General features: G+C 37.7%; 1 protein-coding gene across 2 annotated transcripts in view; it reads left to right on the forward strand.

Moving 5' to 3' along the window:
• LOC101527195 (cytochrome P450 2C2) overlaps positions 1–15,161 on the forward strand; it is a 113,252-nt gene that overhangs the window by 35,474 nt on the left and 62,617 nt on the right. The window contains exons 6-9 of one of the 2 annotated variants that reach the window (XM_004580035.3): positions 436–577; positions 1,481–1,668; positions 5,994–6,135; positions 6,321–6,885. In XM_004580035.3, the coding sequence (XP_004580092.2) occupies positions 436–577; positions 1,481–1,668; positions 5,994–6,135; positions 6,321–6,502 (654 nt within the window). In that variant the 3' untranslated portion in view covers positions 6,503–6,885. Of the gene's footprint in view, positions 1–435; positions 578–1,360; positions 1,669–5,993; positions 6,136–6,320 lie in introns of those variants that run through there. The other variant, XM_058671986.1, reaches the window with a different exon arrangement.

A 15,161-nucleotide genomic window follows, 5' to 3' on the forward strand; every position in this document is an offset into this window, starting at 1 on the left:
ATATGTGAATAATAATTTCTTAAACCAAAAGTGTATTTCTTTGCCACAAATGCAACATGTCTCAAACTGAGCCATTCCGGCAATAATATAGTAGTTTTAATGCATGAGAGATACCCTAAATTTTTTGTATCCCATAGTTAGGACATAGAATTTTGCTTTCATGGTTACATGTTTGTGTTCCAAGATGATGTTTGTTCTGCCTCATCAGTGTTTTGAACAAGAAGAACATGAAAGCCGGAGTGTCATTAGACTTCTGCTTATATAGTTTTGTGACAAACTGTCATGCCTGGACTATCCAGCTAGAGGGTGTCATGAACAGCAATTTTAAAACAGCAATATGAGTTATTTTGGATTCATTATATTACAATGCTGTAATGAATATGTAATAAATTATGCTGGCAAATGATTTGTCAAATTGCATGAAATTGTTCCTAGGAAAAGAACAATCCACAGTCAGAGTTCAATTATGAGAGTTTGGTAATCACTGTGTCTGATCTGTTTGGAGCTGGCACAGAGACAACCAGCACGACACTGAGGTACTGTCTCCTGCTCCTGCTGAAGCACCCAGAGGTCACAGGTAAGAGTTCAGGAACGAAACTGAGAAGCTGGGGCTAGTTCCTCCACCCTTTTTCTCCTGTTGTGCCAACAGTTGTCCTCTACTCGCTGTGGTGGCCAGATCCATGTAGGACAACTTTGTACACTTCGGGAGGACAGCCGAGAGAAGTGGAGACAGTATGAAGGACAAAAAGCAGTGGAGATCAGGGCCAGTGTCTGCATTTATGGGACCTGATGGGTGGCATGTGGGTTTAGCTTGTTTTTATGTTGCAAAGCCCTGTGGGACCTTGGTTTGTAATAAGCACATGCTTGTATCTAGCCTTCCTACTGTGACAACTCAGTGTTCTAGAGCAGTTACATGGACAAGGGAACTCTTCTTATTGTGGCAGAATTGCGGTTTAATGTGGCCTCCAGGGTTCATTCTAGTGGGGGAAGTATTCTCTAAGGTCAGATGCAGAGACAGGTATTCCGTTTTAGTCTGAAAACCCTAAATAGGACTTCTATTTCTCTAGAATTCTATTTTCCTATGAATTGTGTGATACAAACTAGAAATTCTGTGAAGACTGTCAATAATTTTATGTTTTAGAAGCAACTATATTTAGAAAGTTACCAGGAAGAATTGGTTTTGTAACTGGTAAAGGTTTTCCTGACTCAATCATATTGTTTTTTTTTTAATTCATTTTACTGTGCCTGTTCATTTTGTTACCATGTGTACCATTTCGGGGGGTCATATATGTATTATACTGGCCAATTTTTAATAGATTTCCCAGTTTTGTCTTGACATTGATTTGCCTTATTCTTCCAGGTGTCCTTCTGGGCATATAGTTTATAATTTTGATGAGATAATCACCCTATTGCTCACAAAACTCTAAATATACCAGATTTCCTCCTCCCACCTCACCACTTCTCACTTGTGTCTTCCCAGCTAAAGTCAAGGAGGAGATTGAGTGTGTGATCGGCAGAGACCGGAGCCCCCGCATGCAGGACAGGAGCCGCATGCCCTACACGGACGCTGTAGTACACGAGGTCCAGAGATACATTGACCTCGTCCCTACTAATCTGCCCCATGCAGTGACACGGGACGTTTACTTCAGAAACTACTTTATCCCCAAGGTAAGAGTGTTTTCACGATTTAACCTCTGTGCTCATTAAACCTCGATCCTCAGTGTGCTTCCTACGCCCATACCATATGACAAGGTGCAAAGTCCCTTTGTGTCGCATTTTGCTGGACTCAATGCTGCTTCCTGTTTGGTGCTTGACAGTATCCTAATGAAGTTTTTTTTTTTTTTTTCGTTCAGCAGTGCAAGTTCAAACACAACTCAGACTTAGGTCGAATCAGCAAGCAGGGAGTTCAAGGAAAGTTAATAAGGTACTTTGATCAAAGCACTATCGAGAGGAGGAACAATAAGGAACACTGTTGGCCCTTGGTCAGCTGATTAGTCAAAGTGCAGATGTTCACCTTTTGTCAAGGAAAGCATGAAAACATCTCCAAGGATGCACTGAGAGGAACATGCATGCTGCCTGAGGGGCCCTTCGACTCTTCTTCCTGGAGCCTCTTTGCAGCAGGTTCCCAGTCTTGCCTCTCACCCCTGCTTATCTTGTTGGATGCGTCCTGCATCTCCTGCTTTTTAAATTTTCCAGTGGCAGTAACATTAGTGCAATTTCCCTTCTGGCATTATTTTGAGCAGGGAGTTCTCCTTGGGACTGTCTACATCCTATAAATAGAAAACAGAGACAAATAAGAACGGCTGTAATAGCTGCAATTAGTGCAATTGCAGTGTTCAGTTATGAAAGCTTGGCACTCGCTGTGACTGAATTGTTTTGAGTTGGCACAGAGAAAACACAGTCTAAGAGTCAGTTTAAAACACCAGTTGTAACGAGGTAGATGGGAATGTAACATCAGTAAATGATTTCTACTTACCACAGTAGCACAAGCAAGCACAGCTTTTGATGACCAACAGATTTTCTGCTGTCTTTGGCACCCCATGTTGGTGAGGACCCTTTTCGCCTTTCTAGCCAAAGCCTTTACCTGCACCAAGAAGGAAGGTTACCTTTATGTTGATATGGCAATATCTATTTGGGGGGGGGGTGATGAGGTGGTTTAACACTGCAATTTTTTCCATCACCTCTTCTGCTGGAAGTACTCCTGGTGTTTGCATCCTCGGGTGAGATGCACAAAAGAGGAATTGATACTTCTGTGGAGGATAGTTCCAATATATCCAAAATAACCAGGAAAAACTGTTTGTATCTTTTCATTTAATATTAGTGCTCCCTCCTAACATAGGATATAGCCAGTTGATATTCCCTAGTAGACTTTGGTAATTTTTTGAAGTTTATAATGTAAACTTTCTAATTGAGACCTTCTAGGGTTTAATGGTTTGTCTTCCAATCACATATCGTAAATAATTACCACATATGCTCTTTGTACTTTCTCAGGATTGATAATGAGCCCATGCTGCTGTAAATCCTCTTGGAGTATAGTATAGGCTTGTTGTAGCACAACAACAGAAGCAGCAGAAAAATAAGATCTCATCCGTATAATGAATGAGATAAATACACGGAAGACTTTTGTGAACAGGATCTATAGCTCTTGCAACAAAATATTGACACACAGTAGGTGAATTAGTCATTCCTTTAAGGAGTATTCTCCATTGCTATCGTTGAAGAGGTTCCTTATTAATAGAAGCCAGAATCAAAAAGGCCAATCTCAGTCTATCAGTTTCATGCATAAAAATGTGAAAAACAATCTTTGAGGTCTAATGCAAAAAGTTCCCAATCCTTAGGAGTTGCGCTAGGCCAAAGGAGCCTGCCCAGGTTGTAAAGGGCCCATAGTAATCACAGTGGCATTTACATTGCATAAATCAATCAACAGTCTCCACTTCCCTGATTTCTTTTTAATAACAATCATGGGGGAATTCCAGGGAGAGAATGAAATTTCTGTGTGCCACTTTTCTAATTGTTCTTGTAGTAATTCTTTTATTTTACCTAATTATTTTTTGATCAGTAAAACACAGACTTAAATGTATGCTGACAACTTGAAATTTTCTTAGCGCAACAATAGCTTTTAAAGAGTGAAATGAAACTAAAATTTATCTTGAAGCAATTTTTCACTTGATTTCAACAAGTACTGAGGCCAAGGAGTGTTACTGTAATACAACACTCACACACCTTTTTTTTTTAAATACACATATACCCCAGGAGAGCATTACAGTACAGTTCTGATTAATGGTTGTTATTTTGGCACCACACCTATAAAATTAAACAGATTTAACAGAAACATAGACGTCAAGACAGACAAGTGGCCACCTCACTCTTAAATTTAGAAACCTAATGGACCATAATGATGTCTCGTAAGGACCCTGACTCATGAAATTGTGCTGTGTCAAGCCTTATTGAGTTCCCAATGAGTACTCAAAACAGAAACAGATTATATGGTGGGATACCTGTTTATGGGTAAAGGTCAGTGCAAATCCTGTGAGTCAGGATGCTGGACAGGCTGCTAAGAGCATGTTAATCATCACAGTACCTACCCCCACCTCGTCCCAAACTACCGAGCTGGGTTACAGAACACAGGATGGTCGTTGCTGTCTTACTGGGGTCTCCACTATGTTGCAGTGTGCAAAAGAGATAATTTCAGACAAATCTAGGATATACTGAGGAATCTCTATTAACCAAGCTTGGTGATAGCAATGCTCACTAGAAATTATCAAGTGAAAAGTCACCATGGCAATGCAGTCTGAACCAAAACCCGGAGAGGAAAAATGGTCATTACTGCAAAACCCATCCCATAAAGTGAAGACCTATATTTTATCTTTCCCAGAAAATCAAATTATCCTAAGAGATATGCATTGAGCAACCTGGGCACATTTACAAAACTGTAAACATTTGCGTTTTTCTGGCTGTTTGACCTAAATTTCATTATTTTTAGGCATCACCTGTCCTGAAACTCTTGAAAGAACACAAATTTTAATTAGACCTCTTTTATTTTTTAGATATCTGTAATAGTAGTATTTTGATATAATAAAGGTTTTTTGCACTTGGCATTTACAATATATTTAATATAATCCAAATTGTCAGATCAGTTGTTGTCTCCACAAATTAAGAGACAAATCCTTTGAAATTTCCAGGAGACTTCACTAAAAAATACCACTCTCCACAAATTTTAAGGATTTTAAATATTAAAATTAAATTTTAAGTAGGATCCTTTTAAGTGACACAATAGAGATTAAATTCTTGACAAAAAGCCCTCACTTCTAAGCAGGACATAACCTTTACTAATTTTAAGCAATGATATTTTAATGAGACAGAGAACACAAAGGTTACCTTAACATAGACAGTTGTGGATAAGAATTAGCATATTGGTTTAGCTCATATTCATGTGAAGAGTCCCTTCCATCCATCACTACATCAATGCCAAGAAGCGCTACTTGCACGAATGTTGCATCTCAACTGGTGAGAATCTTAAAATCCATGTTCATTAAGAATACAGGTTTGTGTTTTTTTTTTATGTTGTGTCCTTGTTTCCTTTTAACACCAAAGTGATACTGATCTCATGCAAAGATGCTGGTGTAGTTTCATCATTTTAATATCCTCAAATAGTTTGAAAAATATTGTAATCCAATTTAAAATTGTCAAGTTCTGGATGTCTCCTTGATGGAAGAATCTTAATTATTGCTTCAATCTCATTTCTTGCTATGGGTCCATTGATTGCTTATTACTTCTGGATTTAATCTTGAGGATTTATGTATTTCCAGAGATTTAAACCTTTCTTTGAGGGTTTCCAGTTTATTCGCATGTAGTTTTTCATAGCATTTTCTAATGAGCATTACAAAACCACTTGTGTTGTTTGTAATGTTCCCTTTCTCATCTCTAAGTATATGTATGAGCTTTCCCCCTACTTTTTAATTTGTTTATCTGGCTAGAGGTTTATTTAACTTAGGTTCAAATTAAAGGTTGCATTTTAATAATATTTTGGAGATCACAATTTTTTAAAAGTTCAGCCTCATTTATTTTTTCTATGATCTTTACTATTTTGTCCCTGCTATTGATTTCAATTTTGTTTATCTTCTAGTGTTTCTTACAGAGATACATCATTAGACCTTTAAAGCATGTATTTTTTTCTTTAATATAAACATTTAATACTTCAAAGTTACCTCTAAATTTTGATTTTGTTCTATCCCCAAATTTTGATATAAATGATTTTATTTTCACTTATTTCAAGAAAGTGAAACCATGCTCGCTTCTTCAAATACTGAACAAAGTATTTTGGACAAGTCACTGACAGGGGGTTAAACGCGTTCCTGTTCATTCCTTGATCCGTGTGCCTGGAGGTGTCACTGATTTCCCTTAGACTTGAGTTTCCCCTTCTGTGGATCAAAACATCAATCTCAGTGAAAACCACTGTTTCCCCAGTTAGCTTTCATGTCTCTTCTATCCAGGGCACCACTATCATCCCATCACTGACATCTGTGCTACATGATGAAAAAGAATTTTCCAACCCTAAAGTGTTTGACCCTGGACACTTTCTGGATGAAAGTGGCAACTTTAAGAAGAGTGACTACTTCATGCCCTTCTCAGCAGGTAATGAAAATGTTAGTTACAATCAGATGTGCAGCAAGTGTGTCTGACCTTGTTCATTTGTCTATAGAGTCACCTTCAAAAACAGCCATCATTGCTGCATGTCCTCTTTGAACTAGTTGCAAATACAGGGTTTGTTACATGCAGTTACACACAGGAAGTGATTCCCCTCTGTTTGTTATTTTCAGGAAAACGGGTTTGTGTGGGAGAGGGCCTGGCCCGCATGGAGCTGTTTTTGTTTCTGACCACCATCTTACAGAATTTCAAGCTGAAATCTGTGGTTGACCCAAAGGACCTGGACATCACTGCAGTCGCCAATGGATTAGTTTCTGTGCCACCTCCATACCAGCTGTGCTTCATTCCTGTTTAGATGGAGCACCCTGGCTGCTGGTGTACTGGCATCTACAGTTCCCTTTTCTATCACTGATTTCATTTACAACTTTTTTACATCTCAGCATTCTCTGAGATCCAGTGAACACACAAACTCCATTAATGGAATTCCGTAAGGTAATTTCACAACAATTTCTTCTATTCTGTTTGTTCTGAATTACTGACACTAAGACTTATCACTCTAACAGAAAAAAAAGTCAATATTTAGACACATTCTTCCTTCTGAATGTTCTTACTTAAAAAAAAAAAAAACAAAATCTTAATGTAAAGTCAAACTACAAATAGTCTTCTTTTATGCATCAAGTAAGTAAGAATTCAAAGAAAATAAGACTCCCAAGAGTCTCATAATGACAAATAGAGAGTCTATTTTTAAAAAAAGGTAGAAAACTGACTGTCACCACATTTTATTCAAGGTGTTGTTTTTAGGAAACTTTTATTTCATCTTCAAATATTTATTTATTTGATAGAGTTACATACATACACACATGTACAGACACAAGAGAGAGACAGAGAGAGAAAGAGAGTTTTATTTGTGGACAATCGCCCATGGGCTCCTGCCTGACGCCTGGTGGGCATGGCTCCCTGCTTACCTGCCCATGACCTGAGACACAACTTCCAGCCCTACAAATGGAGTGTGACCTCTTACAGGACTAGAAGGCCAAGGGGAATATATGTGGAGCATGACCTCTGAGATGACTAGAGTGTCAAGGGAAATAGACATGCCTTATAGCCTATAACAGCATCTTTGGGGGTTGGGAGTACTGCTGGAAGATGCCCTCCTGCAGTCCCCTTCCTTAGTCTTTAAAACTTGTAAATTGTCCATGATAAAGCGGATATTCCTCACCAGCTTGTCTTAGATGGTTCTTCAGCCTGAAGAACACCATCACCTTAGCCTCAGTGACCTCGGGGCAGGCTGGCAGGTTTTAACCCTGAGAAAATTTAACAGCTGATTCATTTCCTAGAGGCTGCAATGGCTAGGATGTAGCCAGAGTGAAGTCATGAGCTTCATTTGGGAATTTCATACAGGTGACAAGGTCCTAAGCACTTGGGGCATCCTTTCATATGCCATTTATAGGACACTGGATTGAAGGGCAGCAGCATGGATATGATCCACCAGCCATGTAGGATTTTAGCAAAGGAGTGGCATTAGCCACTTTGGGAAATTGTTGGCCACAAACAAAAGGTTTTATAGTGATAGAAATAATTAGGTAATCAGTAAATATAAACTATGAGTAAAGGCTAGTTAAATATAATTAGATTTTCAAATGTTGATGAAATTATTTGAAGCAATTAAATATGGACTTCATTTTTTGCATAAAAATAAACTACCTTTAAGTTCACATTCCATGAAGCTTTTGGATTACACTTGTATGTTCTAATGATAGTTCCCCATTAGTAGAAACTTGTAAGCTACTCACAATTACAAACATTGATTACAAACATGAATAACTTTTTAGTGAAAGGGATTGTTGGATACTCCTTTAGGATATCAAAGTGAACAGGGTTTAGATACTGAAGTTGAAATTTCATGATTTAAGTTTTTTTGGGATGAAGAAATAAACAATCTGCAGTATTCCTAGAAAGATATGTTAGTTACCTGATTATAATCATAAGGAAGGTACAAACCAACCAAAATTGAGAATACTGTGGTGTACATTCATTTACCAAAGGCAATGCCCCAGATATCAAGGGTGGAATGAGTAATGTTTCCAGACTAGCAGTGATGGCACCTGGCAAATATTATTTCATGTCATACACCTGCTTTGGAGTATTTCTAGATATGTTGGGAATTTATCATTAGACTGGTGGATGAAAAGCATGTGACAGTGAGGACTGAATGATTACAATGTACCCAATATTACTTTCTTTATTTTGCACCTGTAGTGCAGTTATATCAATTAGCTGCTATTAATTTGAAAACAAAGAGGAATATGTTTCTAGTCTTTGGAATATCAGATAAGGGATTTCCTCTCCAATATGATGAAATAAAAATCTTTCTTACATGAATATCCAGATTTACTGTTGGCTGCTAAATATTATGCAAGTTGACCTCGGATAAGATGGCTGAATGTGTGTGTGTGTGTGTGTGTGTGTGTGTGTGTGCTTTTCATAAAAAAAAAAAAAAAACAAAGATATAAACAAACAAGAACCTAGAAATAAATCAAAGCAAAAACTTCAACAACTACATTCAAGTAAAGTATTTCAAGGAGATGTCTGGAGTGTAACACAGATGTGTTGAGTTTTCAATGGCCATACAGATGCAGGATAGCCTTGTAAAAAGGGAAATAATGATCTCTGCTCTAACACCACACCTCCCCAGCCAGTATCAACTTGGAACAAGATGACTTTCCAAGGTGATGAAAAATTAATCAGGACAACACAGAACACTTATTAATTTCACAAGCAATGAGTATTTTGCTCATGGAAAATCCCATATTTTATAGAGCAGGTTGATCCGAGTTTGAAGGGCTATAAAAGAATGAACCTCACAGAATATATACCTAGGATACAACTTGGAAACACTTTTCATTATTAAATCATCATCAAAATTGTTAAAAGTCATTGTTCCACAAAGAGCACACATACAAGTGGATAGAAAAAAAGAAATATGGAACAGATTGGAAATATGATATTGCTAAAATTCTAATAGCACATATATTAAGAAATGATTTTTAAATGAAATGTCCAAAAAGAATCAAAACAGTTATCTTAATGTAGTGCATTCTGATTAGGACACACAGACATGTATTCTTAATTTCATGATATTAGTAATTGAGTGAGGGCTTCATTAAGCTTGAATAAGTAATTCAGTAAAGTGATAGAGGTATATATATATATATATATATATGCTTATATATATATATACTTAACCATCTATATCATCTATATAGATAGAGATACAGACAGATAAACAGAATTCTTGGCATTGGATAATTTAATGAGTTAAAATTTTAAAATAATAGTATAATAGATGGTTTCAGCCACTGAGTGTATAATGCTGAAAAAACAATTTGAAAAGTTGAAGATTTTTTTTCTGAAATGTGTTTATCAGACAAAAGTTAAAAAGGACAGAGAAAGTCTATAGGCTTAACAAATTTCATGAGAAACGTGGTCCTACTGTGCGTATAGCTGAATGGAATCCCATAGAGGACTCTGGACTTATTTCAAGGCCAGTTTCTTTGCACATGATGGAGCAGTTGCCTATCTGTCAGCATCACCATCAGTTGGTAGCTGTGGTGGTGCACAGTGAACCCACTTCAGCAACAGACAGACCACAGTGAGTTGAGCTTTGTCCCTCCCTCTGGACTGTACTAGCCCTGATGGATTTGGGATACACAGATGATCATTGTTGAAAATATGAAAGCCTGTCTTAGGCTCAGGAAGAGGCCAGATGTTTGAATGCTCCTTTGTACTCCCTCTCAGGGTCTATACCGAACAATGCATCAACCGTAGTTTTGGGAAACATTTGAGTTTGTGGAATACATGAGACTGACTCAGTAAACAATCACAGGCTCTGCCATTGACCGTAGTGTGTTAAACTGATGCCGACAACACCAGCATCCCATACAAGTGTCTGTTCAAGTCCTGAGTTCTCCACTGCTGTTCCAGCTCCCTGCTACTGTGAAAAAGAAGTTGGCTCAAATGTTTTTAATGTTGTCAACCATGTCTGAGACTCAGAATGTGTTGTGACAAGCAATGATGCATCCTCTATGAAATAGTATACATTTTCTTCTATTTGCCTTTATCTCTTTTGCTCTTGGTCATTGTACTTCTGGTTAGCAGATGCTTCACCAGGAGGCAGGTTTCTAAGCTATGTCACCCACAGATCTGCAGTTCAGCTTTACGTTTTGTGGTTGGTACATGGTTCTTCGTTTTCAGTCACTTGTGCCACTTCCTGCAGTGAGTTTCGTGTCTGGGCTCTTATGTTAAACTTCTGCCACATTCTCTGTAGTCCCAGTTCCTGGCTCAGCACTCTCCATATCCTGTGATCCAGTGCTTTGGCTGTATTGTTGTCTGTACAATTTTTCTCCCATATCTTGTTCGTGCAGTTCCCAGGTGTCTTAAACAGCTAGGTGGTTGTTGGTGCTGATCTTGCAGGAACCTCTTAGCCATTAGATCTGCGGGCCACACTGACATATTTTGATCCATACAATGCAAATTCCAGTATTATTTTCTCTGTAGTACCAGTGCAATGCACTCAGCTCAGTGAGCTTTCTCCAAGCTTAGTGCATGTGCAGCTCACTGTTGTCCCTGCAGACTTAAAGTTTTTCCACACTGTACAAAATAGTGCCTGATGTGCCACTGCTATAATTCTCGGTCTGCTTGCCGTTAGTGCTGGGGGCTACCCAGACCTATTTTGGATGGAATCTGTAGGATGCCATGTTGTTGCAATTCATTGAGCCCAAAATGAGTTAGCTCCCAGGTTAGTGCATGCACAGTCCTGTCCCATAACCTTGGCCTCACTACATAAAATGGCACCCAATGTGGCACTGGTATGATTCTGAGCTGTAAAATCCACCCTGTTCCAACACCGTGTGTTTGGAATCTGCTGTTCTATCTCTGCTTCTGGTCAAACCAAACAAATCAGCAGGATGGGTAGTTCTTTGCCTTGATTCACCTCTTGAGCTCCCAGTGAATTCCCATTCCCACCTAGTTGCTGGTGGAGTTCTGACTAAATGTGAAGTTCAGATCACTGGATCATTGAATGCCACTGCGGTGTTTGGCTACTCAAAAGCAAACAGTTATCTCCACTACTTTCCCATGTCTGTCAGTCTCCAGGTGCCCCTCTGCCTTAGGTTTTTCCTATCCTATTTGCTCGAATGTGCCATCTTGTTTAACCCTGGCTCATGGTTCTTCATGTCTTTAAGTCCTTACCCTATTCTGCCATTTGGTTCTCCCTATCCATTCCTGTGTCTATGGACAAAACTATGAAGTGAATGGCTGGACACATCACGCACATACAACTCATCTCATCATTGAACATCTGTGACATATCTCTGTGTTTGTGATTCCCTCCAATTCCCCTCCATTCCACTGATTTTCCCCATATTACAGAATTATAGTCTTTCATGAGCAATCACAGCTCCTTCATTCTGCTATTTAAGTGTTTTCTTACATTGTAGGTATGCACAATGGCAGTAAGTCCTGCATCTTATTCTCAGGACATATGTAACAGTTTCTCTGGGAGTTCATCTTTGATTTGGAGGTAGAAATGCATATTGCTTTGCATCTTCACATGTGGTTATGATAGTTTCCATTGCATAGAAGATGCACAACATAAAGTTAAATTGTTAAATGATTAGAATACACGACTCTTCTCATTTCCACAAAAAAGTCCACTATTACCTAAGAGAATCTGATCATGTTAGGAGAAATATAATACAGATTATCAATAACTAACAATTACAGAACATCATGGTGTAATGTGAAGATGGCTACTTCCATTGTACAGAGAGTAATGAAATGGAGAAAAAGCTTAGCTTAACTTAGGTGGGCTTCTTGCATATCATACACATTGAAAAAGACCCTTAGAAATATGCATTGGTGGACAAAAGAGGAAATTTCAGAGAATGAGTGGTATATGTGCAAGTTCTAAGGAATGTGGTGGGAAAGAGTAGATGGAAAAAAGAAATAGACTTAAATGACTGTAACTTAAACCTTCCTAGACAGGAACTTAGAAGTTTTGTGTCCACCAGGTTGCCTACAAGGTTGGATAATATTGGCACCTTCCTGTCTGTTGAAAGGACTATTTCTATTCTCCTGCCACAACCACCACCACCACTGATTTACTTGGCAATCTTGCTGAAAGTTGATTGTTTCTGAGTGTGAGTTTGTTTGTGGGCTGTCAATTCAATGCCATTTACCTATGAGTCTCTCCTCATGGCAACAGCAGCATTTATGGTTTACATTGCTATGATTTTGTATCAGGCTTTCAAGTTGAGGAACGTGAATCTGCCGGCATAGTTGTTGGTTTTCAACTATTTTGGCTGTTTTAGGACCCTTGAGTCTTAATTAAAGTTTTGGGAGATGCTTGTGTGTTTTAGCAAAATTATCAGTGAATATTTAGAGGGATTGCACTTAATCCACAAATCTGTTTAGCCATGTCATTTAAAAATTGAGAAGGGCCAGCACAGTAGACTAGTGGCTGAAGTCCTCACCTTGTTTGTGCTGCGATCTTATATGTGTGCCAGTTCTATTCTCAGTGGCCCCACTTCTGATCCAGCTCCCTGTTTGCAGCCTGGGAAAGTTGAGGATGGTCCAAAGCCTTGGGCTGCTGCACCCATGTGGGAGACCTGGAGGAAGCTCTGGACTTCTGGCTTTGGATAGGCACAGCGCCAGTTGTTGAGGCCGCTTGGGGAGCAAATCAATGGATTGAAGCTCTTCCTCTGTTCTTCTCCTCTCTGTACATCTGACTTTCCAATAAAAAAATCTTACAAAAATTGAGAAGAAATTCACATATTCATGTCATATGAATCATTTTAAAATACACAAACAGGGTTAACTATTTTCCAAGGCTGTAGAAGAACCAGCTCCTGCATTTTCTAAATCATTTTGTCACTGCACAGAAACATATTCTATCCATTTAATAATCACTTTAATCTGGTTTCTGTTTCTGATTTGCCTGTTTTGGATATATCCTATAAAATACTCAGAACCTATAAAATACTCAGAACCTCACTTTTTACCTGAAGACAGGGGTAATTCATGTTATGTGTATAATGTGTTTATCTTCATTTGAAGATAGGGGAAAATTATGTTATGTGTACAATTTGTTGATTTTTATTTGAGGAAGGGGAAGAATTCATGTTATGTGTACAAACTGATCATCCATTGATGGATATTTGTTTAGTTTCCACTTGCTGGGTCTCATAAACAATGCTGCCAATTGAAATAAATCAGCTTCAAATTGCATACATTATTTCTGTTCCTATCGATATCTGTCACTCCTTTCTTCATGTTTTATGGAAAATATATATCCATTTTACCTTAAGAAAACATAATTTCACCTCTTTTTTGTTTGAGTGCCCTTGTTCCTTTTACATACCTAATTTCTCTGGCCAGGCATTATAATACTTTATTAAATAATCATTTTGATGAAAATACACATTTTCCCGTTTTTTTCCCACAATTTTAGTAATGATTCAGTTTCGCAATTTTCCTAACTATTCCTTATTATAAGAAAACTTCCTTCTTTTTGCTGCTTTCTGAGTTTTATTTTTTATCAACATCAGCAGTTAATTTTTAAAAATGTTTTTCCTACTTCTGTTGACATGATATTCACACATTCTAATAATTTTCTGTGTTGATTAATTTCTCTCACACACATGCATTCCTGGGATAAATTCCACTCTGTCAGATAATGTCATCCTTCAAGAAATTCAAAGTGTGGAAAAATATGAGAAAATTATTTTAATTATTTTAAAAATTATTTTAAGGGTTCTAATTATTTTAAGAGTGACATCTGGTGGCATTAAGTGCATTCACATTGCTTTCCATCAACACACCAGCACAAGTGTTTCTATCTAATGAAGCAGAATCTTTATAGCCATTACACAGCAGTTCTTCATTCCTCAGTCTCTGTCAACCACAATTCTACTTTGTGTTTCCTGGAATTTGACCAGTGTGAGTGCATGTAATTGGAATCACGCATTTTTCCTTTTTTGACTGGTTTTTCCCATTTACATACCATTACTAGCACACACCATCTTTATTATGCCTAGCATCACAAATTTATAATGATATTAAATGAATTTTTATTAGAAATCTCACAGAAACTTAAGACATGTAATACAATATGATATTACTTCTTTTCGTTACCTGTATATCATTAATTCTTACAAGATAATTTTACCTCTTAATATGAGCTTTAATTATTGCTTTATTGCATTTGTTTCAGTTTCAACTTGGCAGTAAACACTGAATTTAAAGTTTTTAAGTAGGAAGCCCAATTTGGGGGTTACCTCTGAACTGACTCCTGTAAAATATTTGTGTAACATTTCAATGGAGCATGCTTCTTGCTATTTTGTGTACCATGTATTTTTTTTTAAATCAACATTTAATATGTCATACTGTATTTTAGTCTGGAAAGAAGATTTTCTGTCTAGGATGAATTCCTGGTTGTATTTGACAATGCCTGCAGGCATCTATTTTTTTAGAGCCTTTAATAAACTATTTTAGCAATCATTGTATTTTCTCCCATGTGGTCACTTGGATCTTATTATGTTCACTCAGCAGTCAGTCAGATGTGAATTGATTTCCCTAGCTTTTTGGTTTCAGCAAAATTAAAAAAAAAAATTAACGTCATTTTTCTTCTTGAATTTCCTCATTTAATTTCCCTGGAGAAGTTGTTAGCCTAATAGTGATTAGAAGGCATGACTTTTACTTGTAATGGAAAATCTCTCTTGGCCATCCTGGGATCAGAAAGGTACAGAGAAAGTTAGGACTCTGTCCCTAACATGGTCAACCACAGAACTGAGGTGTAGGGAATGCTGGCTTCTAGTTACCAGTGAGATGTCACATTACTGAAAGGCAGTAGAAACACTTCATCCACTACTCACCCTGCTGCTGTGAAAGTTTGACTAGATTCCTGAAGCCTTTAGTACTTTCTTGAGAATAATCATTCAAGGTCAGTGATTTTT

This window comes from Ochotona princeps, chromosome 13 (assembly GCF_030435755.1).
Source record: "Ochotona princeps isolate mOchPri1 chromosome 13, mOchPri1.hap1, whole genome shotgun sequence".
Lineage (NCBI taxonomy): Eukaryota > Metazoa > Chordata > Mammalia > Lagomorpha > Ochotonidae > Ochotona > Ochotona princeps.